This window comes from Kryptolebias marmoratus, linkage group LG9, assembly GCF_001649575.2.
Source record: "Kryptolebias marmoratus isolate JLee-2015 linkage group LG9, ASM164957v2, whole genome shotgun sequence".
Taxonomy (NCBI): domain Eukaryota; kingdom Metazoa; phylum Chordata; class Actinopteri; order Cyprinodontiformes; family Rivulidae; genus Kryptolebias; species Kryptolebias marmoratus.
In genome coordinates, this window is record NC_051438.1 from 24494304 (window position 1) to 24519774 (window position 25471).

A 25471-nucleotide genomic window follows, 5' to 3' on the forward strand; every position below is an offset into this window, starting at 1 on the left:
TTTGGAGACATTTGTTCTTTTTTTGCAAAAGTTACCAGGGGGGAACCAAATATTTCAGCCGTCTGAAATAATCAATTCCCCCTCTAAAACACAGGACAAAAATAATTTACCAACAACTCCTTACCTGTGTTTATTCCTCTGTATTATGATATTATTAGCACATTTTATTTTTAAAAGAATGATGTTTTTTTGTTTTTTTAATGAGAAATATTTGCCTCTCTAAACAATTCTGTTAATAGATAAGTCATTATTTACGGAGACACAGGGGGAACCGTATCTGATGGGGGAACGGGGCTCGACCAAACAGCAGCAACTCGAGCACATTGCTGCCCCCTATATGTCAAGAGGACAAATAACACCTTTTCTGTTCAAAATTGCCAACACGCCACTGCGGCGGGTTGGCAATTTCTGGTTACAGTAAGCACAAAGCAGAACCAGGAAACAACTTGCCCAACATGCATGTTTTCTGACTTTGGGAGGAAGGAACTCAGAGGAAACTCCCATGTTCACAAGGACAACATGCGAACTCCACACAGAAAGGTTGTAGCCCATATTTGAACTGTGACTCAATAATACTAATCACAACACAACCGAGCATTCCTTATTTGAATGTATTCTTGTCAAACTTAAATTCAAAAACAAAGAAACGAATTAAATTAAAACATTTTTTTCAGAGTGGGGAACTACTTTAAAAATGTCAATGCAAACAATAAGAGATACTAAAAAAGAAAGAGGCAGCAAATTAAATTACAGACACCCATATTTTTATGCAAGTTGATGTTATTTATTAGCACCATAACTTGTTTTGTTTTTATTGTGGCACTGTGATAAGGGAATCTGGTGCTCATTTTAATCTACACTATCACATATTCAGGATATCTATACTAAAAGCTGTCTTTATTATTAACAGTAAAAAGAGTGACTTGTGTGACAGCTGGTGATCATTTTAGTGGCAGAATGTTGTAATACGCGCTAATCACCGCTAGATGACAGTGTAGCTTCGTGTTATTTGAAACTGGTGGTTCATAGGTCTGCATGATGTACTGTAACAATAGAATAGAATAGAATAGAATAGAATAGAATAGAATAGAATAGAATAGAATAGAATAGAATAGAATAGTTCAATTGGTTTTTACATACTCTAACTAATAATTCTCACAAAATAATTCAAAATAACTCATTGTTTTATAATCTATAACAAAAATGATCAAACTGAATAATTACTATGATTTTAATAATGATGACCTTCTTTTATCAAATTATTAAAATAATAGTAATACCTGGACTTAGTGTTCCCCACTTTTTGATGTCCCTGAACCGCTCCAAATTTGTCCTCCACCTTCCTGCTCTGTGATTGGTCCGCTGTTTGATTGGCCTGCCCTCTGATTGGCTGAAAGTTTCGGGCTGGGAGCGTCTCCTCGACTCAGTTGAGTTTTTTCGCCTGCGGCAGAAATTTAGACGGTGAAACGCAGCCGGGGGGGTGGTGGTGGTGGATTTGGATGTAGTATTCAGGTGTTGCAGTTTCTACACACGCTTGTTGAAGCAGTTAGGTAGAGTTTCCGGTGGGTTCGGTTCAGCTTTTCTCCTTCTTTCCTCCCCCTGCTCTTTCTGGTCCTCATCCGAGCGGGTTACCTCGCAGACTGTCATTCAGAAATTGCACAGACTCTGAGCGCTCACGTGCTTGTTTCACACTTTTCCTGCACGTTATCTTTGTGTATTCTGTCTGTTTTTGTGTCATTTTAAGTGACGAGCGCGTTTTTTTTTTTTCCTGACCTGCTGGGTTTTGTCACAGAAAGAGGCTCTGGGAGACTTTTAGGGAATAACGGCATGGTTCACTCCTCAGCTGACCGTCAGGTAACAAACTGAGGGTTTGTCAACACTCCTGGGAGCTGCACAGTAAGTCCGACTTTACTGGAATTATGGTTAAACATTGCTTTACAGCTAGTTAAAAAGTAGACATGCATTCATCTGTAAATAAGCTGCATAAAATTCTTGCATTTATCTGTATTCAAACTATGTTGTGACACCTAAAATGTTAATGTTTAGACTTTTTACAGCTTTAAAAAAGTCTAAGGCCTTTTAAACTGCATGTAAGTTATATTTAAACAAAAAGAAGTGATAAGTACAGGTTCAGATATTGTTTTAAGCTTTAATATTTTAAAATCCTTATCAAAACTCTCAATAGCTTTGTTATTTTACTGAACAAAGCTGCTGTGAACTGTTTTATGTCTAACCCTGATTTAATTTGATTGTCTGTCAGCTCATTTGTCCTGCACTCTGAGGTGCTGAAATCAAATCTCATCAGGTTTTAGAGAGAAGGAAAAAAATAGCAGAAAAAAAAAAGAAAACTACCATAAGAAGGAACATAATTAGAAACAGGTGGACAAAATAAATCTGTAATAAAAAGTATTTTGACTTTCTGAATATTTGAACTAAATTTATACACACTTTTTTTAACCTCACTTTGTTCTCACTTCATGAACGACAATAAAAACCTACTTGGAGGGCAATAATCCAAAAGGAAGATGTTTAAATGAGAATTATGCACAGGTAAAAAGCTAAACATCTCCTGAAACCCTTAGTTGATGCTATAAAGTTTTTAAAATGTGTGGCAGAGTTCACTTCAGCTGAGGAGCTGCTGCTTTAACATCAAATAATCAAAACCACACAGTGAAATAATAATGGATTTTAGGGGAAAGGTGACAACCCAGCAGTTTATTAACACAATGTTTATATAAGAAGTTGAAATATGACAACATTTCTTCATTTTAAGGTTAGAATTACTCTGAACAACATCTCCCACCTCAGCTTTGACCCAGTGGTAGGAAGGAGGTAGATCCTATCGCTGGGTCGGGAGTTTGAGCCCCAACCCCTGCAGCATGTTAAAGTTTTCACTGCCCTCGATATGCTCCATGGTATATGAACGAGAACATATAAAAGTGCTGTATATAGACTGTAAAATATACAGTTGAAAAGCTTTGCAAAGGTGAATGAGAAGCATAGTAAAGTGCTGTGGTGAACCTGCAGAGGTAAAAAAAGGTCCTACATGAGTGTGAATCATTTACCATCTTCTTTTCTTTCAGGTTAAAGCACCAAAACGTTCGTCTTTCTCCTGAAGCATGGAGCTTCTTTGGATCTGTTTGTTGCTGGACATGATTCTGATGTCTGCAGCTGCCCGAGGTGAGAGAAAAAAACAGACCTCCACAGAGATAAAGGTTACATTTTAAAAAACAAAAGCAGCAGAATAAATCAGCTGATATTTTTTAATTTTTTAATTGTAAGATAACTGCTGCTCATAAGTCCTTTTATTTCTTTGTTTTTTTGAACAAATGGAAAAGCCTGTTGCATTGCAAACATCTGCTTCACTCTTTGCTCTCTTCTAAAGTAATAGATTTTTTTTCAGAATTTTGAAATGTGTTCAAACACTTGTCCTTGGATGAACATATTCCAGTAATGAGTTGGAAACAGTCTGAAGGCCAGTCTGTGATTATTTGGTTTTTGGTGTATATTCTCGCACACACCTGGTGGATTTTTATTTTACACTTTAGTCTTACAGAGTGATATTTCTGCCCCCCGGTTATTCTGCAGCAGAGTAAAATGTCGACTCCAGATATGAAACTGTACATCCCTGCAGAAAGGTCAGTCACCTGGGTCAGCTACAGACCAGATCCTCACTGCACTACAGATAGATGCTTTTGTTTTTTTCACCAAACATAATAAAGACAAATCAGAGCAGCTACACCAGTGGCTGATAGTTGAGAACGATCTCCTGCCTGCAGGCTTTATGAGCAGACAGTTGTAGAGTTGGCGCCCGCTCCTGAGATCATGCTGATGATGAGTTTTCTGGGGGAACAAAGCTGCATTCAGCGAGGCGAGTCAGAGCCAGCATGCAGACACGGGGCAGAAAGTAAACACGGGGCTATAGACCGCAAAGAGATGAGATTAGATTAGCCTATTAGGGATGTTTGCTGTACAATGCCGCAGCATTTCCTCCCCCTCTGCCTGCAGTGTGTCAACGAAACCAGGGCAGGCAGCAGGGACAGAAGGCAAGAGTGAGGGAGAGGAGAATGGAGATGGAAAGAAAGAAGGGGGGGAAAAAGGGTGGAGGGAGAGTAGAACGGAGGTAAGGGGCAGGATACAGGCTGGAGGAAATTATGTAAAAGAGATAAATTGGAAGTAGAGGGAAGGAAGAATGAGTGAGGGAAGTAAACAGACTTCAGGAGGTGGTTTCAGACAAAGAGCAGGAGTCCAAATGAAAAAGCTGTCAGGTAGCCATCAGAAATGGGTAAAAGTTTTGGGTTTGCAGGCAGGTTTAAGGAAAGTTTACCAGTCTAACTGTCTTGCAGATGTTTTACTGCGAGTAGGACTTGATTTCCTCTAGTATTCATCACTGCAGCCTTTATGGGGACTTTTAAAAGATTCAACTCTTCCTCGAGAAAAAAAAAAGTGCCACAAAATGAGCGTATCCTAAACAGTTGCTGACTCGTATCACTAAGAAGCATGTTTGTACAGTATGACCTTCAGCTGTGCTGGAAGTTACCAAGTGATTCCAAATATGATCACATTTTTACAGTCGGGCCACTCAGAAAGTGACAGAGTCAGCAGAAATTTAAGAATCAACACTAATGAATAAGCAGTTGCTAAAAGCTTTCTTCAGTTTTCTTACGTTTAATATATTTCCAAACCAGAGAGGGAGGGTCAAACTGATCAACTGTCTCGATCTTTTAGCAGACTTTTTTTTTGTCTTGTGCGATTCTTCAGACAGCAGACACTTGGCAATGCCTGTTCGAGTCAGCTGAACCTGTCACTAGCTCTCTGTCTAACATCAGCAATATAAATTACTAAATACTTTCCACTTGTTTTGGTTTTTCACTGGAATGAAGTAATTTAAACTATTCCAGTTTTCTTTTCACTGGCTGGTTTGTTTCATTTTCAAGTGCATCCCAGGAAACTAGACAGATTTATCTATTTCCCACCATAGTGATATCCTAGAATAAACTGTATACTGGTGCCATGTTACTCCAAAATATCACAGGATACAAAGAGGCATTTAAAACGTTAAACATTTGTTGATGCTGTTCCAAGCTAACAACATGCTTTTACAGTAAATGTAAGGATCACGTTCCAATTGTGCCTTCATATCGACTGTAAAATCACCACATGGTAAAAGAGAGATGCCGTGTAAATCATTAAAAACTGGGATGTTGTCTTATAATTTAAAAATATTCCTCAGATTTGGGAGGAACTGAGCATGAGATGAACCTAAAAGTTATTTTCTCTGAGAGTTGGCCTATAGAAGCAGGAGTATAATTGGTACAGGAAGCTGCACAATGGCTCCAACTTGGATGTTGTTTTCAGAGAAGGTAGCTGAGGGTTTCTCTGAAGGAGGAGATAAGAGGAAATATAAGATGATGGAAACAACACTATAAGGGCAACACAAAGATACAGAGACAAACTAATTTTCAGGGGAGATGGAGATAACGAAGCAACATTTCTGTCTTTGTTGCTGCAGTTGTCACATAATCTGCACTCGCTCTGTGTGTGAACCACAGTCCGAACACTTCAGCGAGCAGCTGAGAGATTAATAACCTCCCCTGTTTGATGAACAGCTCCAGGGGGTCAAGAGCCACACATTCACAGCTACCTGCTGCCTTTGGATAGGGTGTGAAGAATTTAAATTTAAAGTTTGATACCTAAATAATATGTTTTGCTTTTATTCAGCACTTCTGAGAAGGATAACAGAAGTGTTGATGTAATACGATCCTTCAACCAGAAGCTTAAATTCCCAGAAGAACAAGAAAGAAAAAAACTTGTTTGCTGAAAGCATTTCCATACAGACCAAAAACTTCTTTATTCATAAAGCTGTACATCAAACCATAAGTCTGGTTGTTTGTTTTTACATTTTGGCTTTTTTCTAAAGAAATATATTGCATATGTTCAAGTTAATTTGAGTTTTATAAATGTGGGTAAACTCAAGTGGGTTAAATGGAATTGACCAAGGTGTTAAACCTTAACAGCTCTTATGATGTATGTTTTTTTCCATGATGGCACTAAAAATAGCCTGAAATTTGCGTAGCCACTCAGGTGTTATGTTTCCATCGCTGCCAATCCGAGCTGGAGCCAATAAATACCCGTGACTACGGCAGTGACCTGAGAATATATTTGTGTCTTTTCTCACGGAAAACAAAAGCCACGTTTTGGTGTCTGTTAGTGGCTTTTTAAAAGCATGAAATGTGTTTTAATTAACTTAAATATAATTTTTTTTCTTCCTTATTTGTATCAAAATTGGCCCGTATTCTATTTAACTTTTTGTGCTTTAACATTTAATTGGAAATAAATAGTCTGCATTAAAACATTTTCTGTCGCTACTACTCTAGTCTGTCTGCTCAGCCTTTAAAACTGATCTGAAGGAAACATGCTTGGTAATGTAGATGATGCATTTTGGCAGAGTTTCGATTGTTCTTAATTAGAAACATAAAGTGCCACGTTAACTGTTTTTAGGACAAGGTAACACTGAACATCTCCCATGTTTATTTATTGGTTTATACTGTTTTTGTTCATGTCTGCACATAGATGAATATTCATTAAGGACATGTTCTGAGGTGCTACAGGTGTGTCAAGTCAGCTGGGAAACCTTTTATCATCAAGTAACAACAGATGAAGTGATTTTTGAATAATTCTTTCACTTAAATAAAATGACCCATTTTCATGTCATACCTAACTTTTTGAAAATTCGAGGATTTAGAAAAAAACCACTCAGAAATGACAGGAGGAGTCCGGGTTTCTCTGTATGGTTTCCTGATGTACGGTTCGGTCTGAACTACGTCATGTTTTCCAGGTGACTGATCCATATAGACCACCCATTATCTGAACAGAGAGTTCATCTGTTGTCAGAATTAGTGTAAAAAGCTACAAACACATTAGAAACACATCTTTATTCCATTAACGCTGCCTGGAAGAGCAACATTTCAAACACTCGTTGAGATAAAGAGAAAGAGAGCGTTTCATCGTTGCTGCAGACAATGACAGAATGAGCTGAGTATAAACAGTCGCATTCACTGATTCTGGAAATATATACAAGAAGAAGACACTTCCCGTAAATACAATACATGTAAACAGCCACACACACACTGCCCACGATGGTTTGACTAACCCTCTGTCCCACACACTCATCACTGAGGAACATAATCAGCAACAAAATAATAACAAACGAGACTACCACTCTAGTAGTTATATCATAAAAAAATCAGCATCTTTGGACTTCAGACAATCAGCTAAATAAAAATGTTAACATGGATTATTTTAAACAGTTATTACTGGAAGCCTAAATGATAAATAGGAAATAAAAATACAAGCATTCTACCCAACACAATGTCAAAATAGTTTGCAAAACAATGGCTAAATATAATGCATTGATTTGTTCTTTGACAGCTTTCTTATCCTCTTGTACATGAAAATTATTATAAATTCAGTATCACAGATTTTCATAAAACTGTGAATCATAAAAGAAGTAATAATCCTAAATGGGCAAAAGAGAGTTGGTTTGGAGGCATGTTAGTGAAATTATGACTTTTAATAAGTAGAAAATACTTTGTTATTTGATCAACCCAGTTTTTCACATTATTTTGACAATTCAAAGCTAAAAGGTTGACCTGCCTTCAAATAAACCTGCTCAAAAACGGTCACACGACAAAGTGAAACTTTTTCTTTTTTAATATTAGATGCATTTTGTCATATCTGCAAAATAAACAAATATCTAAGTCCTCTTTGAGAAAATTGCTGCATACCACAGACAGGTGCTCATTGTAAAGACGCATTAGTAAATGACTAACTTTGGAAAAAAAAAAAAGCACAGCTTAATCATGTAAATTCCATTTGGCATGCTGGTAACCATTATGTGGCCTGCTGGGGGAATTTACCTGCCATCCTCAGGGGTTTTAAACCTTTTTTCTTCTTCTTCTTCTTCTTCACCTAAAAGAGCATTTTATGCCTCTGACCATGGGATTATTACTATGTGTCACCTGGCAGATGGGTTATTTGGAACGCCAAAAACAGATGTGGGTCTTGTGAGAAACCATGAAGCTGTTTTTGACTTCCCTTGGTATGAAGCTTAAACTGCCATTTTGAGATGCTTTCGTTCTCTGAGAGAGGAAAAAAAGTTTTGGAAGTGTTGTTGTTGATGATGTGGTGATGAACCAACAAAAGGAAAATTCCTGAAGTATCCAGTTTGACTCTTTGAGTTCCTCTTGTTAATGTCAGGACCAAATGATGTCCCGCTGACTGTTTGAAACAAAGAATTTCCAGATGCCCAGAAATGCAATTTGTTTATTAAATGACAACCACCTTACATATCAAAAGCATCATGTTTTTTTGAAGCTCTTCACCTAAAACTTTCTCAAAAACCTTCATATAGTTGAAACATGACGAATTGACCAGCGGTGACGTGAATTCAAGAGGCAGACTAAAGAACTCTGAGGAGCTGTCTCTCTCACTGAACCCCTTGGGATTTTTTTAACTACCACTGTTCTGTAGCTCTGAGTTTTACGGGGCCTGTTAAAGGCAACAGCTATTAGCCACCATTTAGATAAAGTCAATGTTTGCTTTGACTTTGCTAATGGTGGGGTATTAATGGGGTTGTCTGGTCGTTCTCTGTGGGGGTTGACGGTGTGTCACTGTGATGTTTGTGGAGGGGTACGGCTGAAAGAAAAGCAACGGGAGAAGATAAGATTGGAAGAGAAGGTGTTTTGCGAAAGGAACTGAGAAACAAGCAACTCCAAGTTTTACAGCTGTGCTATGGTTTCATTGGAATATTTTAGCTGTCTGTATTTAAAAGTTTCACATATTCTTCATCACAAAAATCATTGTCATCGGCCGCCATGAAAGATGGACAATCATGTAATTGCCTCCCTTTGTGCGTGTGTGTGTTTGTCTTTATCTGAAATATCTCTTGAACCAGTCAGTGGTTATTTTTGAAACTCTCAAAGTAATCAATGGAAGTCTACAGATGATTAACTTTTAAAGTCAGCTCAGTTCAAAATGGTTGCCACAGCTAATCAACCTTATCAAACACAAAAATGGCTTAAACACAGTCATTTTTTATAGATACCAAGCTAAAAATGGATGTGGTAGTAGCTGAGCATCATTCACTACGTGCTCTGAGCTCTGACAGGTTGTGTGGGGTATTTGTTTTAAACTCTGACATGGAAGATGACATGTAGTAGAAACTTTTTTGATGCTGCTTTATTTTTTTTTATTTTTTCTGAATCTTTTAAATTTATAATTTTACAAAACATTGAAAATCTTAGTGCTGTACTGCAATCAGGGCATGAATGCACTGTATACAAAAAAAATCTGTTCTCACAAATTCAGGAGGTAAATGAGTATGACTGAAACGTGAGGAATTATTTGCTTTTTAAAGTCATGCATGCAGTTGTTTCTAACTTTTCACTCTCTCATTTTTTTCTTTGTTTCCTCATGCATTTTTGCTGCTGCATGCATTTAAGGATTCTTTTTTTCCTCCTTTTAAATGTGACCTTACTCCCTTTCTCTTGCTGCTCCTCTGTCTTTCGTGCTGTGTGGGTTGTGGCGCCACAGGGCTGTATTGTGGTCTCAGTGGGGTTGGAGTATGCTTGGTCAATGCTACAGCACAGCAGGTCAAAAGGCAGCCAGTAGATCAGGGAGGGGTCAGGGAGAGTGTGCAACAGTTTATGCACACACAGTGTGAGTGTGTGTGTGTGTGTGTGAAGGGGGGTCAGAGAAAGCACATGCCGGCACCAGAGGAGACTGTGATAACACATCAGGAACCCCACAGAACAAAAACATGCTGCTTTTACTTTTTTTTTTTTTTTTTAACTCTTTTGTTTCTCATATGGCAGTACAAAACTGGCCAAATTTTTTATTATTGTTCTTAAAAACAGTGAACAAAATTATTAACTAAAGCAGCACAACCAGTTACACTGTCAGTCAGTTTTAAACTCTTTTCAAGGTAAAACTACATTTGAAACTAACCATGGCGATTTAAGTGTCACACACCTAATTGTCTGTGGTCGGCTGCCTTTTTTTTTTTTTTTTAAACTTTTGTTCTTTTTTTAACTTTTTGTGTCTTTGACATTTTAAATCCCATGCCTCTTATCTTTGTCTGTGTTGGTTTTGTTTCCTCTTGTCTACCCATCAATCAGACCTTTTCAAATCTCCTAACCCCCTCTTACCACACACACACACGCACAGACAGACACACACATGCCTGGTCTCCAGGCTGTTATTCCTGATGGTGTTATAAACAAAACAATAAAACGATTGCTGGAATGGGAGACCACAGTCCGTTATTGTATGTTGGCCTCAGTCTGAGTGAGGAGCAGTACAGCAGCACTTAGGGCAATTCATGTTTGTGTGTATATTTATAGAGTGTGACAGAAGGAAGAAGAGCATTTCAAAACTTGCCTGAACAAAATTGTCACCACTATGACCTCAGTGATTGACGTGTTAAGATTTTGATTGTCTGTCGGACACACGGAGATAACCTGATGGGCCAAGGTGTGAAGGCAGGCATGACAAAAAGCTTTTTGGTAGCTGTTCTAGTTGCAATACCGAGCTAAATCTCTTTAATTTATATTCACCATAGTTTAAATCTATAGCCTTTTGTTAAGGCAAAACTAAGCTTTAAATTTGAATAATCATGTGCAAAAATCTTAAGCCATCCTGGTGTTTTTGTTTGTTTGTTTTTTTTACTTCCTACTAGCCTTCCCCCCCCCCAATTAGCAGTTATATGTATATGTTTTAGTCAAGCATAAGCGAAACACCTAGCTCAAGGGATGAGGCAGTGTTGAATGTATGTATAACAATTTACACAAGAATCAGTTTTATATTGATCTTTTGGCACTTTGTTACCAGTAATCTGTCATGTAAACACTTTCCCCATTTCTTTAGATGAGTTCACAGAAATACGAAAGATTACAATTTGATAAGTATAAAATAGCATTTACAAATGATGCATCACTTTATTTATTTATTTATCTATGACTTGATTTGTATGTCATTATTTTAGATGGCCTGGAGAACTATAGGCCAAAACCTGCACAAGATGCTTATCATGCATAAAAATCAGGATATGCATTTTTAGGTTTACCAATAAACTGTGAAAATTCTTCAAGGCGTTTAGTCAACAAATAAAACTAAAACACAAAATAAATTTCAGGATATATGAAAGGTTGCTTCTTTTTATCTCGGTGCCAGCTGTTTATGTGGGATTGTATTCTGCAGGGGGAATCTGAGAGGACTGTGAGAAATGTGGGGGTGGGTTTAGGAGGACAGGGGCACTGAACGGGACACATATTACAATCACTGAATATGTAACCAGCTAGATATTTTACTGCCATCAAAAGACAATTTTCTAATCAGAAAAAGTGTGGTATGTCAAATTTTAAAATATATAAAACCTAAATGCTGACTAATGTTTGTTGTTGTTGTCAACGACACTGGTAATTCTTTTTATATTGGGTTGCAAAAGCATTAATGTCAGGCAAGTAAACAAGTTTCTGCAGTTAATAAAACAACTGACTAACAGTTCTCATAAAATATGTTTGAATTTGTAGTTTTAAAATTCAACTTTGGGCACATAGACTCTCAATTGAAATACTGTCAAGCCTTGATTTTTATAAATAGCTTGGCCTTCAAACTTGTTCAATCTTTTTTGTGAAAGTAAATTTGGGGTTTTAGAAATTTTATATTCTTATTTATTGAGCTTGAATCTTCTGAACTTCGCTTTGTGTCGATATTTTAGCTTTAAAACAATTTGTTACAACTGTTTGTGATATTACTGAATATGGCTTTAGTTGTACTTTTTGTATGCTTTTTATACAATACTAAAATTACTGAGTGGTTATTTATCACACAGTAGGAAAAGGGTCCATGGATGTTTCTTCAGAATCTATTCAATGAATTCTGAGGGCGACTTTGCAATACAAACAAGAAACACCCTTGTTTATGCTTTATATATTAAGCTGGCGTCACTAGACTTCAAAATTTTAATGCATAGAATGTCTTCAGTGAGATAAAACAAGAACCAGAGTTCAGATCCCAGACACAGACTGGTACAACTATTTTTGGACTTGCAGCCAAAGTAGACAATGCATGCTGAGTTGATTATTGTTGATAAATTGAAAAGCAACAGAAGATGGCATGACTGACATTTCTTGCATTTTTCCCAAAAGCAAGAAGCTAAACATTGACCACACTTATAAAAGATTACCAAAACAGAGTATATAAAAAAGAAAGTGGTTAGAGTTACAGAGAAACAACTGGGGACTATAATCCCACGCCAGTAACCACATAATGCTGACATCCAGCTGAAGGTCCTGCAGTCCAGTAAGATGTATTAATTATTCCCGACAACTCGACCCTTCACACCGGTTAGCCCAGTGTACGTATTGTCCAAGAGTAATCCCTCTGTTGTGCTTGCACCATTATCACCTTGGGGCACAAAAGGCCTATTCTTCTATATGTAGTTAACTAAGGTACTTATGAGCTGCTTTCAGGGATTTAGCTGCTGTATTGTCTGAGCTTTAGTAAAAGCAGAAGGGTGTGGGGGAAAGGAAAGCTTCCACGTTAGAAGGTTGTGAAGACAGTTTTTCAACCACACTGGACTGCATGTGGCAGACATTTAAGAGAGACAGGTTTATTTCATGTTGTCTGTTGTGTATGTCGTTAAGTAGAAGAAAATTAATTTTCTGATTGGGTATGTTGTGACAACCTCATCGAGACTCATAATAGGTCTATTTTTATCATTGTTGCAGTGCATTTAAGTCATCTAAGCAGTGTCTAAGCGCTCTTACAAACCAGCATTGCTTGTCTCAGACTATAGGAAGTATAAGGTTCCAGATTGCAGCAGTATTGTTGCCGTCCTTCCTCTGAAAGGGCAACAAGAAGTGTGAAGATGGATTAGCAGGTGAAGTTATTGCCTCAAGAGACTTAAAAGAGCCAACAAATGGTTTAAGAAAAATGTTTAAGGGGGAAGGATGTACAGAACACATTCACTTGGTAGAAACTCGGCTACCTTTTCAGTATCTCCTGGTCTTGACTTTTTTTTAGTGTTTAAGCTTTCCTGTTGAGGCATTTAAACCTTCAGTTTAAAGTGCCTTGAATGTCCAGTGCTCTTAATAGCACGAAAAGGTCAGCTTGACTTTTTACAGACATTAAACTTTCCCTGAACACTTCATGGGGTGTTACCATCCTAAAACATTTGCAAATATGATGTAATTACCTGTGCTACACTGTGGCTAGAGTCTTTTTTTTATTCCCAGAGATATATATATATATATATATATATGTGTGTGTTTGATAGTGTGTTAACCATCCATCAACACATCTTGGGTACTATCAGTGGCCCACAGTGTGTGCCGTGGCAAGTACAGCTTGCACCCAGACTCCCACACACTTTGTTTGGAAGAGGAATGATTCAGCTGGCGAATATCCTAATTTCTGTCATTTATCATTTGTTACCTGATGACAGAAAAGCATCATAAAGCTAAGATAATGTCCCACTGGGAATTGATGGGTTGTCTACCAGCTCTTTCAGGTACTCAGCATTTCTAAGCAGCATCTTTCCAGATGAATTCCGTATTTCAAAAGGCAGCAGGTTGAAATCCAGTGTTAGCTGGGAAAATGTCATCACTGACCACATGTGTCGAGGCTTTCTTTGCTAAACTCGTTTCATTAGGTTTAGGAGTTAGTCATGTCTTCATTTAGGCACTTGCTCTTTCTCTGCAGGTTTGATTTCAGGTTCTCTGTTTTATTTGTGGCCTTGGGGGACATTTAGATGTCAGGTAACATGAAAAGATTAGAAAAAGGAGGTACAGGTTAAACACATCAGTCAGTCTCACACACATTCACAGGAGACTAAGACAGTGACCAGAGCTGAACAAATGGACTTAGTCACGGCTGAAGATTGGTGTGGAATGTGGGAGGGGGGCACAAGTTTATGTGTACGTGGGTGCATGCACGTGAGTGTGTGTGTGTGTGTGTGTTATGTGCATGCTTGGAATGTTTGACTCCCCACCCAGTGAACCAGAAAACACACAGGTGGAGGACGAGGAGAAAATGTGAGGCAGAGGAGGAGGAAATCCAGGAGGATGAAGGGCAGAGAAGAGAAATTTAGGACTAGTGCACAGCTTGAGAGTGAGGTTTTGTTTTTCTTTCAAATTAGGCAATTTTTACAAAATGCAAATATTTAACCTCCGTACATCATCAGTTAATTTGTAAACATAATAAAACAAAACAAGTTTTTGAATAAACGTAGAAAATATTGAAATTATGTTAATGTTGCTTTACAAAATACTGAAGTCAAAACTACTTGATTTTAATTCCACATCTGTGTTTTGGATTTAGCTGGGTATTTTTGTGGAGCATTATGTTTTCTGAAATTAATACTATAGAAACACAGGATGCAGTAGAGAGGTGAAAAATTGGCAAAATTGGACCAGATATCGGACATCTTTGATTTAAAGAATTTACTGTAAATAATATCCAGATTGCAGCAGCTGTTGCTTTTCCTGCCATTATCTCAACAGCAACCACATAATAATCTCCTGTATTGTTTTTAAATCAATCCATTTTTATTTGGCAAGTTCAGAAATTTCCTCTTGTAGAGTCCTCCTCTGACAGGTGGAGTACCAGTGCAACTATGTCAACAATTATTCTAATAATTTTCTCCTTCTGTGTCTGCTTTTAAATTTACGTGCCTTTGCAATAACCCAACAGTTTACTGTGATATTTCTCAAATCTTTTAATTAATGTCAGTTTATTTTAGATTACACCAAATCCACCCAAAGTATGTAGAGTCACTTAAACTATCCTTTGAAATGTTATCAGCAGTTATTGAACAGTCTTACTCCTCCTCTCACTCTTCATATGTTGTCTCAATGGGGATGGCTCCCTCACAGCAAATATGCACCTCTTTATCACTGCAGTGGGCTGTAGCAGGTGGTGCTGCTCTGTGTGTGTGTGTTTGGGTAAGCTCTGTTAATGAGTAACAGTGTTTCCCTTCAGAATGCTGATAAACGTCCGGTCGAGGACACTGCTTTGCTTCACACATGCATGCTTGCACACAAACACACACCCTCCCAAATGGGACTCTTTTGTTTTCTTACTTCAACTATGTTTTGTGTCTTATCTGTGGAGCACACACACACACAGATGCATTTACACTGATTGTTTTGTTGAGATTATAAAGATGTGGTTGAATGTTATCATTTTTGCACTATTTGTGTTTTTGCTTCTTACCTCGCTGGTTCAATGAGTTCTGTCTGAGCTGCATCCACAGCTGGTGACTGTAAGCTGACAGTGATGGAATAAGTAAATTGACCCCAGTCTCAAATTCTCTCCATACAACCACAACACCTGCCACTGCTGCATTTTTAGGGATAGACTTTGCAGCCTAACGAGTGGCTGTTAAAGGTCACCGGTGACGGGTGGAGGGAAATGTCTGTTTGTGGAGATTTTTTCTGTGTGTGTGAAAATGTTGCAGCTTTTTTTGTAGGTTTTCTAAATCTAAAAAAACTTGAATACTCATACATCACATGTATTATGTTTCTTGTTAATTGAACTTGTCTAAAAACTGGCGGTTTCCGTATCACCTTCTCTGATTCTTTTTAAGAGTTTCTGGGTTCTCAGTAGTTGTAAAGCTATTTAAATGTAGCTGTTTGAAATCTTGAATTCTTAAACTCTAACTTAACTTTTATAGATGCTTTATTTATTGATAGTTTGCAAACAAACGGGGTTGATTCCTCCAGTTAATGCTAAAGTTTTAAGCAGAGAGGTTGCACACTGAGTAGCACTTGAGCAATGATGCTCAGCTACAACCACACCAACTTTGGGCACAATATCTGCAACACTGAAGAAAACAAATGGCTCCCATTTAGGAGGATGAGTGCGTGTTTGTGTGCAAGCATTCATGTGTGACTGAATTGTTTTGTGTTTTCTAAAGTCAGTTGGCTGTGGCAGCCATCTTGAACCAGTTTAACTTTGAAAATTAATCAGTTGTAGATGTATGTACGTTTACAGTGACTTCCTGAAGGTTTTATTAAAATCTATCCAGCGGTTTGTGCACTGTTTTAATAATAGACAGTCATGCACACGGACACGTGCAAAAACATAACTGTCTGCCTCGCCTTTCAGCAGCGGGTGATAACAATTAATGAAAAGGCTGCTGTTTTTCAGTTTGTTTCAGTCTTTACAGCAGGCTTGATATTAATGATGTTTTTGAAAGAAATACTGCACTGATTGTCTGCTTGCTTTGGCTGCGTCACCTAAAAGGTTTTTCGGGGGCTGCTTAAAAGTGCCTGCCTTCAAGTGGGTACTTTGTCCTTTTCCAAAAACGGCTCTAAAAGAGGTCCTTTGGGGGCGGGGCCCAAAGTGCCAACAGTCCTAAAACTGTCAACTAGTTCCTGTGGTGGAAAATAGTCTTCCAGCCGTCTTTCTTCCTAACTGGCTCTGGATCATAGGGTCTGCTCCCCATCTGTGTCAGGTCTTACTTTACACGTCAATGTAACCTGGTCCGCAGCCTCCATACCAGATCTGATGCACGAACACAAACACACGCAGAACTGGAATAGTACTTGTGGCCTTTGACCCAGTTTTAGCCCCAGCTCCCCTGCTTATCCTGTTTTTTCAGGCTTTTTTCCACGCTCACCTTTTCCTCCTGCTTTCACTTTTTTGTTCTTTCCTTTTTACCAAAACACTCATAAATGATGATAAGCCCTGCAGAAAATGAGTCTTGACTCGATTAGGTTGAGGTTTTTGTTTCTGTACTGTTGGTCATATTCCATTTGGTTGAGCGCTTTGATACAAAAGTAGAAATAAGAATTTCTATCATGTAAGACCAACCTTGCCATATTTGTTTTGAGGTTTTTTGAAGAAACTCTTACATAAGGGGAGAAAGTTTTTTTTTTTTTTTATTGTTTCCTTTCCATCAGCTCATGTTAAAATGCAGAATCTAATTATCCTTTTTCCCCTTTCAGGTAAGCCAAAATAAAACGGAAAGAGTTTTCTTTGTTTCTGAGCAACTACCCCATCAGTTTTCAACAAGTCCTGACTGCAGCTCGTTAATGGACCGCTTAGTGTCTCCAACTCTGTCACTCAATCCTTTCTTTTAATATTTTTGTCTCGCCAGACGTGACATCCAAGGTTAAACAAGGCAAAGTGAATTCTGTTGTGGAAGTCGAAGTAGTCATTAAAATGTCAGTTCCTCGTCCAGTCGGCAGTTTAGCTGTAAATCCCCACATGATGTAGTTTGTTATGGATTAACTCGTTTCTGTCATTTTTTTCTGTCATGTTTTGCATTTGGTGTTCCTTTCTTCCTCCCTTACTTCATTTTCTCAGTTCTTCTTTGTGTAACTGATGTATTTCTAGTGTTGTTAAAGACACACAAATGCTCATAAATGCATTCTGTACATGATGTTGTTCTTATAAGCTTTTTATAGGCTTTGAATGATGCTCAGAGTTTCAGCTGCACTCAGGAGAAAGCTAAAAAAAATCCCTGACACATAGTACTATACATTCTTCTGGGAAAATCTGGTTAATTTTGCATTTTATTCAAAAATTACATTAGGTAAGCCTAATGTTTCTTTGTTTTGACATTCTAAGAAACACAGATGTTAAATTGTATAAATAAAAAGTGTCAACCAGTAATAAACTAAAATGGGTTTTTTTGGTCACCTTAAGAAATTCCTCATGAAATGGAATAAATTTGTTTAATTCCTTATATATGGATTTAGTTGCTACACATTAGATTTACATTGCATGTTACTTTTTCATAAATTAGGTCTGCAGTGTAAACACAGCTGCTTAACAATAAAAGTTTCCCTATAAACCCTCTCCTTCTTCCACTGTTAAAAGAGCTAATTGGGTTCATAAATCCCCACCATTTTCTCTTCTGTTGGAGCAAATCAGTTAAAATAATTCATATTTTCCACATGCCATATTTTGGGACAAATTTATTGTTCTTACCTCCTGTTAACCCCACAGTACATTGTGCACACAGTACAAAATTCAATACATTTTGCAAGTTTTTCCACTCCTTCCAGATCATTTGCAGGAAATTTCAATCCTGTTGTAGTTGTGCAGTTAAAGAGAGACAGTCCTAAAAAAAGGTTTCTTTGTGTTTCATATTTAGTAACAGACTAACTTGTTTGGTAGGGTTCTTCTAAAAGATGGCTTCATTGTTTAATCCTAATCTCATTTGTAAAGGGATTTTCCTGTATGGTCAAGCAGACAGGTGCAGCAGAAAGCAAAGCGAGCTGGAACAATACAACCAGCTATTAGAGACGCTGAATGAAAGGAGCTCAAAGAAATGGATGCAGAGGTGAGAATGAAAAGAGTAGAAACAAAACAAATGTGTATCTCACCAAATGTCTTGTTGAAATAAAACCCAAAGTGGATTACAAAGGGTTTACCCAGTTTCACATGCATGCGAGTGTGTGTGCTCTCAGAAACCAATGGTATGAGTCGCTGGAGGGAATCAGGTTCCTGAACCAACCACTCAGCAGATTCCTCAAAGTTTTCTGGCCACTGTGTATTTTTCTTTTGCAAGTGAGTGTTTGAGGAATACAGAGAGAGAAAGACAAGTGTGTATTCTTAGTGTGTGAGTGTGTGTGTGTGTGTATCATGTAGCCCTTCAGTGTTGTACCAGCCTCAGGCCCAATGTAAACTGTCAGGTTGGAGTAACAAGCAGCAGTTGACCTACTGATGGGGTGGAAGCAAGGGGTCAGAACAAAGTGTTTGTGTATCTGTCTATACTTGTGTGTGTATGTGTGTGTGTTTGTGTGCGCGCACCTGAGGGAGACAACCTAATGTGCATCTATCACTCAGCATCTGTCCCCTCAGGAAACAGAAAAGCAGCAGAGTTTGTGTTTACTAGAGTGAAAGGGAACGAGAAGAGGAGGAAACATCACGCTACAGAGTTTTAGACTTCACTTTGTTTCTGCAGGTGAGGTTTTATGCAACGGTGCGCTGCCACTCAGTTTAGAAAGACTGAAAATATGATGTAGACTTAAAGAAAGTTCTAAAACAACACTAGGCAATCACAAAGATTATTATAAAACTGTTTAGTTGTAAATTCTTATTCACAATTTTGTTTCTTAGTTATAAACTCTATTGTGTTAAAAGTACATAGTAGAAATAAAGATGTAAATAATTTGAATGTAATTTATTATTAATCTGAAAAACACACATTTGCTTTACAATATACACTCATGCTACCATACATCAATGCTATGTCCTGCTGTTAGAAGCTCTCCATCAAAGCATTCCTGTCTCTCCCTCTCTCAGCCCAGTCTCGACTTTCTGCCAACAGCAACGTTGTGTCGGGATCCGCACAGCCATCTGAGTCAAAGACTGGGGGGAACATTATGGCCAAACTCTCCATCCAGAACATAAAGGGCAGTCCCGGCTGTCACGCTGCCAAAATATGCAACACAAAAAAAAAAATTGCGAGTTTTTGTCAGCAAAAATTTTGTGTTTTTGGATGCCCAACAAGAAACATCAGTTGTAGCCTAAAAAATGATGATTGATCTGAGCAAATCTTGTTTTATCAGGCATTTGTGCATTGTATTTTTCTTTTCTTTTTTCCTTCTTTTTGTTGCCTTTAGCAAGAAGATAATCTTTCTTCTCTCAAGTGTAAAACCTACTACAGTTTATTATTTGTGGGTTGATGTCGTAATACAAGAAGGATAGTCCGCAGGTTGTTAGGAAGTCCAATAGGACAAGTTCAAAACTTTTTTTAACACCCAGTATTCCCAGAAATTCAGTTGTTCCTGAACACTTGTGCACCACACAGCAAGACAAATAAATCCAAGATAAATGAACAGATTTTATGTGGGTGAATGAAAGCTGAATATGAAGAGGTTGGTGCGTGTGAGAGCGTTCCAAATAAAACCTCATCCATCACACTGTTTGGAATGTGTGCAGCGTACTTTCAGTGGTGTTGGGAGTAACGTCTAAAAGAACTGGCTGTATAAAATGACTTTCTTTTAATTTGACCTTCAGATTATCTCTTTCAGTCCGAGCAGAGGCTGTGGAGCTCTGACCGGGACGGTTCAGTCTCTGCCGGAGGAGTGTTGGTTTGTGAGCTGTATGTTCCTGTCGTTAGGCTGCGGAATACCAGACAGTCACGTTAAAACGGTTTCCCTGCTGCATGAGGCAAGGAGGAAGCAGGACTGTAGGTATGCAGGTCTCTTTCAGATGCTTTACAAAGTCAACAAAACACTGTTGTGGAAAAAAGGACACAGAGAGAGCAGTTAGCAACACATTTATTATATAACAAACTATGAAAATTATATTATTAGTATAAAATATTAAGAAATGTATAAGAACCTTTTGGATGACATGGCCTTCTGCAATAATCAGTTTGTGATCTAAAATTCATCTGAGTTCAAGATCTGGAACACTGACAGAGTTATAGACATTTTTGTTTTGGCTAATATTAGTTAGCTGTGGTGGCCATCTTGAATTGGGTTGACTCCTATCACGGATTAGTTGTAGGTGTATATCCATTGATCTATAGCTGACAGTTTCTTTAAAATTTGTATAGTGGTTCATGAGATATTTTGGTAACACCACAGACAAATGAACACAAACATGGGCTTAAAAAGTACTTTCATGAAAAAGTAGTTGTTTTTTTTCCTCTTTAAATAGGTCAGCCATAGGTTGATTGGTCTACTAAATACATTTCCTGTGACAACAACTTCAGAAAATGCAGAGAAAAGCTCATTAATCTTTCTCAGTGTCAGTTTCTGCAGGCATGCATATTTCCAACAAGAAGAGTCACTGTTATGAAATCTCAAAATTTAAAGGGAAATTATCTAAATGTCCACTTGAAACGCTTTTATTATTTTGCAACAGTTGCCAGTTTTGTGACTAAAAAGCTGTACATCGTTACACAAACGGTCTTTCTGCAAATACATGTTTACTGTTAAACTTCATAAGTAAATGTCAGTATCTTTGATCCTCTGCCTCCTAAAAGAGTAGACACATATTTATTTCTTCTTGAAGACGTAAAGACTTCATGTCAGGCATGAATCTATAGTCCGAGTAAAAGAGGAGGGAGGAGGCTGCTGCTTATGTGTTCCCATAACTGTGGAGAGAAATTTGGAAGAAGGACAACTGGGAGGAACAAGAGGAAGATATAAGAGAGGCTGACTGTCAAAACCTGAGCGGTTCAGTTAAAGGTCCTACTTCTGTGTTCTCTGGGGAAGAGACTGGGGAAGTTGGAGGAGGCTGGTAAATCACTCTTGAGAAAAGGAAAAGATTCTGCTGCAGACACAGAGGATGGTGTGAATGAGAGTGACGAAAGAGTACAAGTGAGCACAAAATGCAGAGACGCAGAAGGAGGGAAAATGAGTGATGACAAGGCAAAGGAGAGGTGGTAGGGAGAGGAAGAGAGGGGCCAAGAGCAAGAAAAAAAGATGTAGCAGGGGAGTAGTAGGAGTTCAGCAGAATGTGATTTCAATCTGTTGGCAAAAGAAAAGGAAAATAAATGAATGGAAAGACAGAAAAGTAACATAAAAGGAGTCGGAAACATGGGTAAAATAGGTAAAAGGTTGGAAAGGATGGAGAAGGGAATCTGAATGAACTTTAAGTATAAGGATAATAGTTTTGTAAAATAAAAAACCAACAGGAGAAGAATGCATAGGAAAAGGAAAAACCTTTAACTGAGTAAGCCATTGATCTGAATGAACACGTTCCTTCATCCAGGACTGAGAATAGAGTGAGAAGAGAGGATATCTAATTTCTTTTTCATACATTTTACCTAAATTTATTTATCACAGCCATAATTCTTTTCATTTTTCTTGAAAGAACAGATTGTAGAAAGATCACTGTTGTAGCTGTTCTATTTCTATGAACCCAGCTTTTTAACTTTAGCCACATTATGGGTATTAATTCATGTTGTTTATCTCAATTTTGCTTCAGTAAAATTATAATCTGCATCAGCTATAGTAACATACAGTAACTCAAGGTTTGGACCTGGGTCACCACCAGGGTTTACCTTAAATCAGATCTTTATTAAAAATTGTTGGGATCAGTTTTAAAGGTAGAAAATATTTGTCTACATGTTTACACATCCTGCATTAGGATATTTTTCTTGAAGAAAAGAGCCTGATCTCTGAGTAATCAGTCTCCCGTTCTACTTTAGAAAATCCAGGAATCTTATGTGAATTTTATCTAAACGGGCAGTCAGAGAGAGATGAGATAGATTTGTGTTTTTTTAAAATACAATGCAGCCTGAAGATTAAGGTCTCTGTACCACTTGTGATTTTTCTTACAATGTCCATTTCTAACTTTACACATTTCTGAGCTGAAGATTTTGATTCTGATTGCTTTTTGTGTCTGTTTGTATGTGTGTGAAAACTACATTTTGCAGCGTACACTTTTACCTTTTCCCCAGACTGCACTAAATGTTTTCTGCTAGATAAGCCTCTCCCATGCACGTTGTTAAAGTTAAACAATGGTTTGTCCTTTAAAATGTCACGTCTGTATCAGGTCGTTTCCAGCAGGTCATGAACTCCCTGTGACATGACCTGAGGTGAGTTGTTTTATAGTGGAGTTCCCTGCAATTGCCTTTTATTGCCAGGACATTGTTTGTGATATGGTGACTCATTATGTGTTTTTCCTTCAATGTTTGCAAAGTATTGTTTTAACCTAAAAGAGAAAGAGTGAGCACTGAACTTTGTTAACTCCTACAGTCTTCTGTTTCCATCCTTTGTCTTTCTGTTTGTCTTATTTTTGGGCTTTTCCTTTTCTTTCACCTTCTTCACTTGCTCCCTTATTCTGCTTCATTTCCTCTTTGCTTGTTACTTTACCTCCTCTACAGCTTTTCTCTCTGTTTTCCCTCCACTTCATCCTTTTTCGCTCACTCCATCGTTTCCTCCCACCTTTCCACTTCAATCATTCTACTTTTTCCACCCCCTTTGTTTTTCTAGTGTGCTGTTTCACAGTTGTCTGGCTACTGAGCGGTCAATGTCACGCCTGATTTTGTGTCTCAGTGTGTCATCTGCGTAGATATTAAACCCACTGCTCGGGGTATGTTTTGCTCCAAGTGGAAGCTTTTCTGTGTTAAAATGTCAGTGGTTTAGTCATGCCATCGAGACTTGTCAAATATATGTGAAAAATAAACAAATAATTCCTGTGTGAGTCAAACCATATTTGAAAAACCACATGTTGTGTGCTGCCTGTTGGTTTGGTCTGGAATGATTTATAAATCTTACAGGCTAGGACATGTAGCATACAGGATTTTGTCCCTGTTGGTCCCCTGTTGCACCCTGCTCTCCATCTTTTTTTCTAAACTGTAGAAGAGGTGAAATAACTTCAAAAAACTAACCAAAACAGTCCAGTTTAAATCAAGCCTGCTGCATTTTACTTATTTCATTTCTTCTTTTACCCTCAAGGTCCCCCCAGGGTGTCGGAGAAGGTGATCCATCGTCAGAACGTCCGAGCGGGTCGCACTGCTAAGCTGCCATGCCCGGTCGAAGGCGACCCACCTCCCCTCATGATGTGGACCAAAGATGGACGCCACATCCACAGTGGCTGGACACGGTTCCGGGTGTTACAGAGCGCTCTGCGCATCAAAGAAGTGGAGACGGAAGATGCGGGCACTTACATCTGTAAGGCTACCAACGGGTTTGGCAGCGTGAACGTCAACTATACGCTGATTGTCATAGGTGAGTGGTTTGAACAATAATTACAACAGGAAAAAAAACTGCAAAATCTTCAAAGTAAATCTGAAAGTAACTTCATCAAACGAGTTCAGTGAACACAAGCTCTTAAAACCTAACTATCTAATATGTTGATTTAGATGAACAAGTCAGTATGACTCCTAGTTCAATTCCCAATTTTTTTTAAAACAAAGCCATATAAATATAAATCTATAGAACTTGTGATTTTACAGAAAGCCTGTCTTTTTTCTGTATTGTAACTCTACATTTTGGGAATTGTACTTACATGTTTTGTGACCTTTTCCGGTGTATTATATTTGTTTTTTTGGTCAGGTATATTTGTGTGGCACTGTGAGTGGAATGATCTGATTATCTCTTTAAAAAAAGACATTGTGCCTTGTTCTTTTTATTTTATTATATTTTATTATGGCACATTGACTCGCTGGTTTGTTTTCCCATGACCTGTATCTGCTGTCAGTATGTCAGGGCTGGAGTATTTTCATGCTTTTGTCTCAGTTTTTTTTAAGTTGTCATGTGGTTCTGTGACCCTGTCAACAACCTTGCAGCTCAAACACGTGGGTTTTTTTCTATCATGGTCTGATATAGTCACTTCCCTCAACTCTTATCCATGTAAACAAAATACCTGTAGGAAGGACGTTGTGTCAGTGGGCTGTTACACATACAGCTTGTGCATTTGTCTAATTCTGGGCCTGGATGTGTGTGTGTGTGTGTTAGAGTTCCACCGCAGCGTTTGTATGTGTGTACAGGATTCCATGTGTTTGTGCACATGCCAGTCGGTGTGTGTGGTGTTTGTAAGTGTGTGTGTGTGTGTGTCAGGTTTCAGTCAGCAGAGTGAATGCCAGCAAAGAGATTAGGGCTGCAAAGCGTTCCATAGAGTCTGACTAAAGCATCTCCCTCTGCCCTGTGTCAGCTCTTCAAAAGGAGTAAAATGCTCTGATAGACATTCAAGCATTCAGTATTTTTGTCTCCTAATGACTTTATGTGAAACTTTGTTTTTTACCACTAAACCTTAAAGAAGTTATTTATCAGGATTTAAAAAAAAAGATAATCTACAATGTTTGCATTTATCTTCACCTAAACTATATTAATCTATACTTTTGGCTTGTGTATCTTCCTGGAATTGCATTGTTTTTGTCACATATTCTTTATAATTGCTGTTGGAAGCATACCTTCTTATTACCAGTCTGTTCCCTAAATTGACAAACTGCTAGTAAATAATCTGCCTTTATGCTCTCCAGTAATCGGTATGTGATTCAAAGCTTCATCGGTCTTGAACTGAACTTCAAAGAGGAGTTGGCATACATGGGCAGGAGGGTGGGGGTCGGATGGTGTGTGTGTGTGTGTGTGTGTTGGTGGGGGCAACAGCTGCCGCTGAGGTCATTCAGGCAAGCAGCTGCTGCCCACCTCCACCCCCCACCACCCTCATTCACTGTCCCTTTCCATTCACTTCACATATACACATACACAGTACAGAGACAATGAAATGAGCAAATCCACAGAAATGAAACTTTTTTCTCTCTCTCCTGGCTATCAGAGAATAAAAAAGTTGACTAAAATAAGCATCTTTATGTTTAAATGGTGTAATAGAAAGTACTCCTGCAGGGTGAAATATCTGTCAGCCAACAAAAGCAACAACAATGTCAAAAATGCAAACAGTTTCTTCCCAGTGTGTGTTGAGAGGCCGCTGTGCTGAGTTCAGTTTCACAATCTTCATTAACATGTAGAACCAAATCAGGGCCCGGTGTTGC

General features: G+C 38.2%; 1 protein-coding gene across 2 annotated transcripts in view; it reads left to right on the top strand.

The window, feature by feature from the left end:
* The first annotated feature begins 1429 nt into the window (after nucleotides 1–1429).
* The window catches only part of fgfrl1a (fibroblast growth factor receptor like 1a), a 61914-nt gene continuing 37872 nt past the window's right edge, over nucleotides 1430–25471 (top strand). Inside the window, exons 1-4 of one of the 2 annotated variants that reach the window (XM_017417384.3) lie at nucleotides 1430–1562; nucleotides 1793–1896; nucleotides 3084–3180; nucleotides 23436–23708. In XM_017417384.3, the coding sequence (XP_017272873.1) occupies nucleotides 3120–3180; nucleotides 23436–23708 (334 nt within the window). In that variant the 5' untranslated portion in view covers nucleotides 1430–1562; nucleotides 1793–1896; nucleotides 3084–3119. Of the gene's footprint in view, nucleotides 1897–3083; nucleotides 3181–23435; nucleotides 23709–25471 lie in introns of both variants that reach the window. The other variant, XM_017417383.3, reaches the window with a different exon arrangement.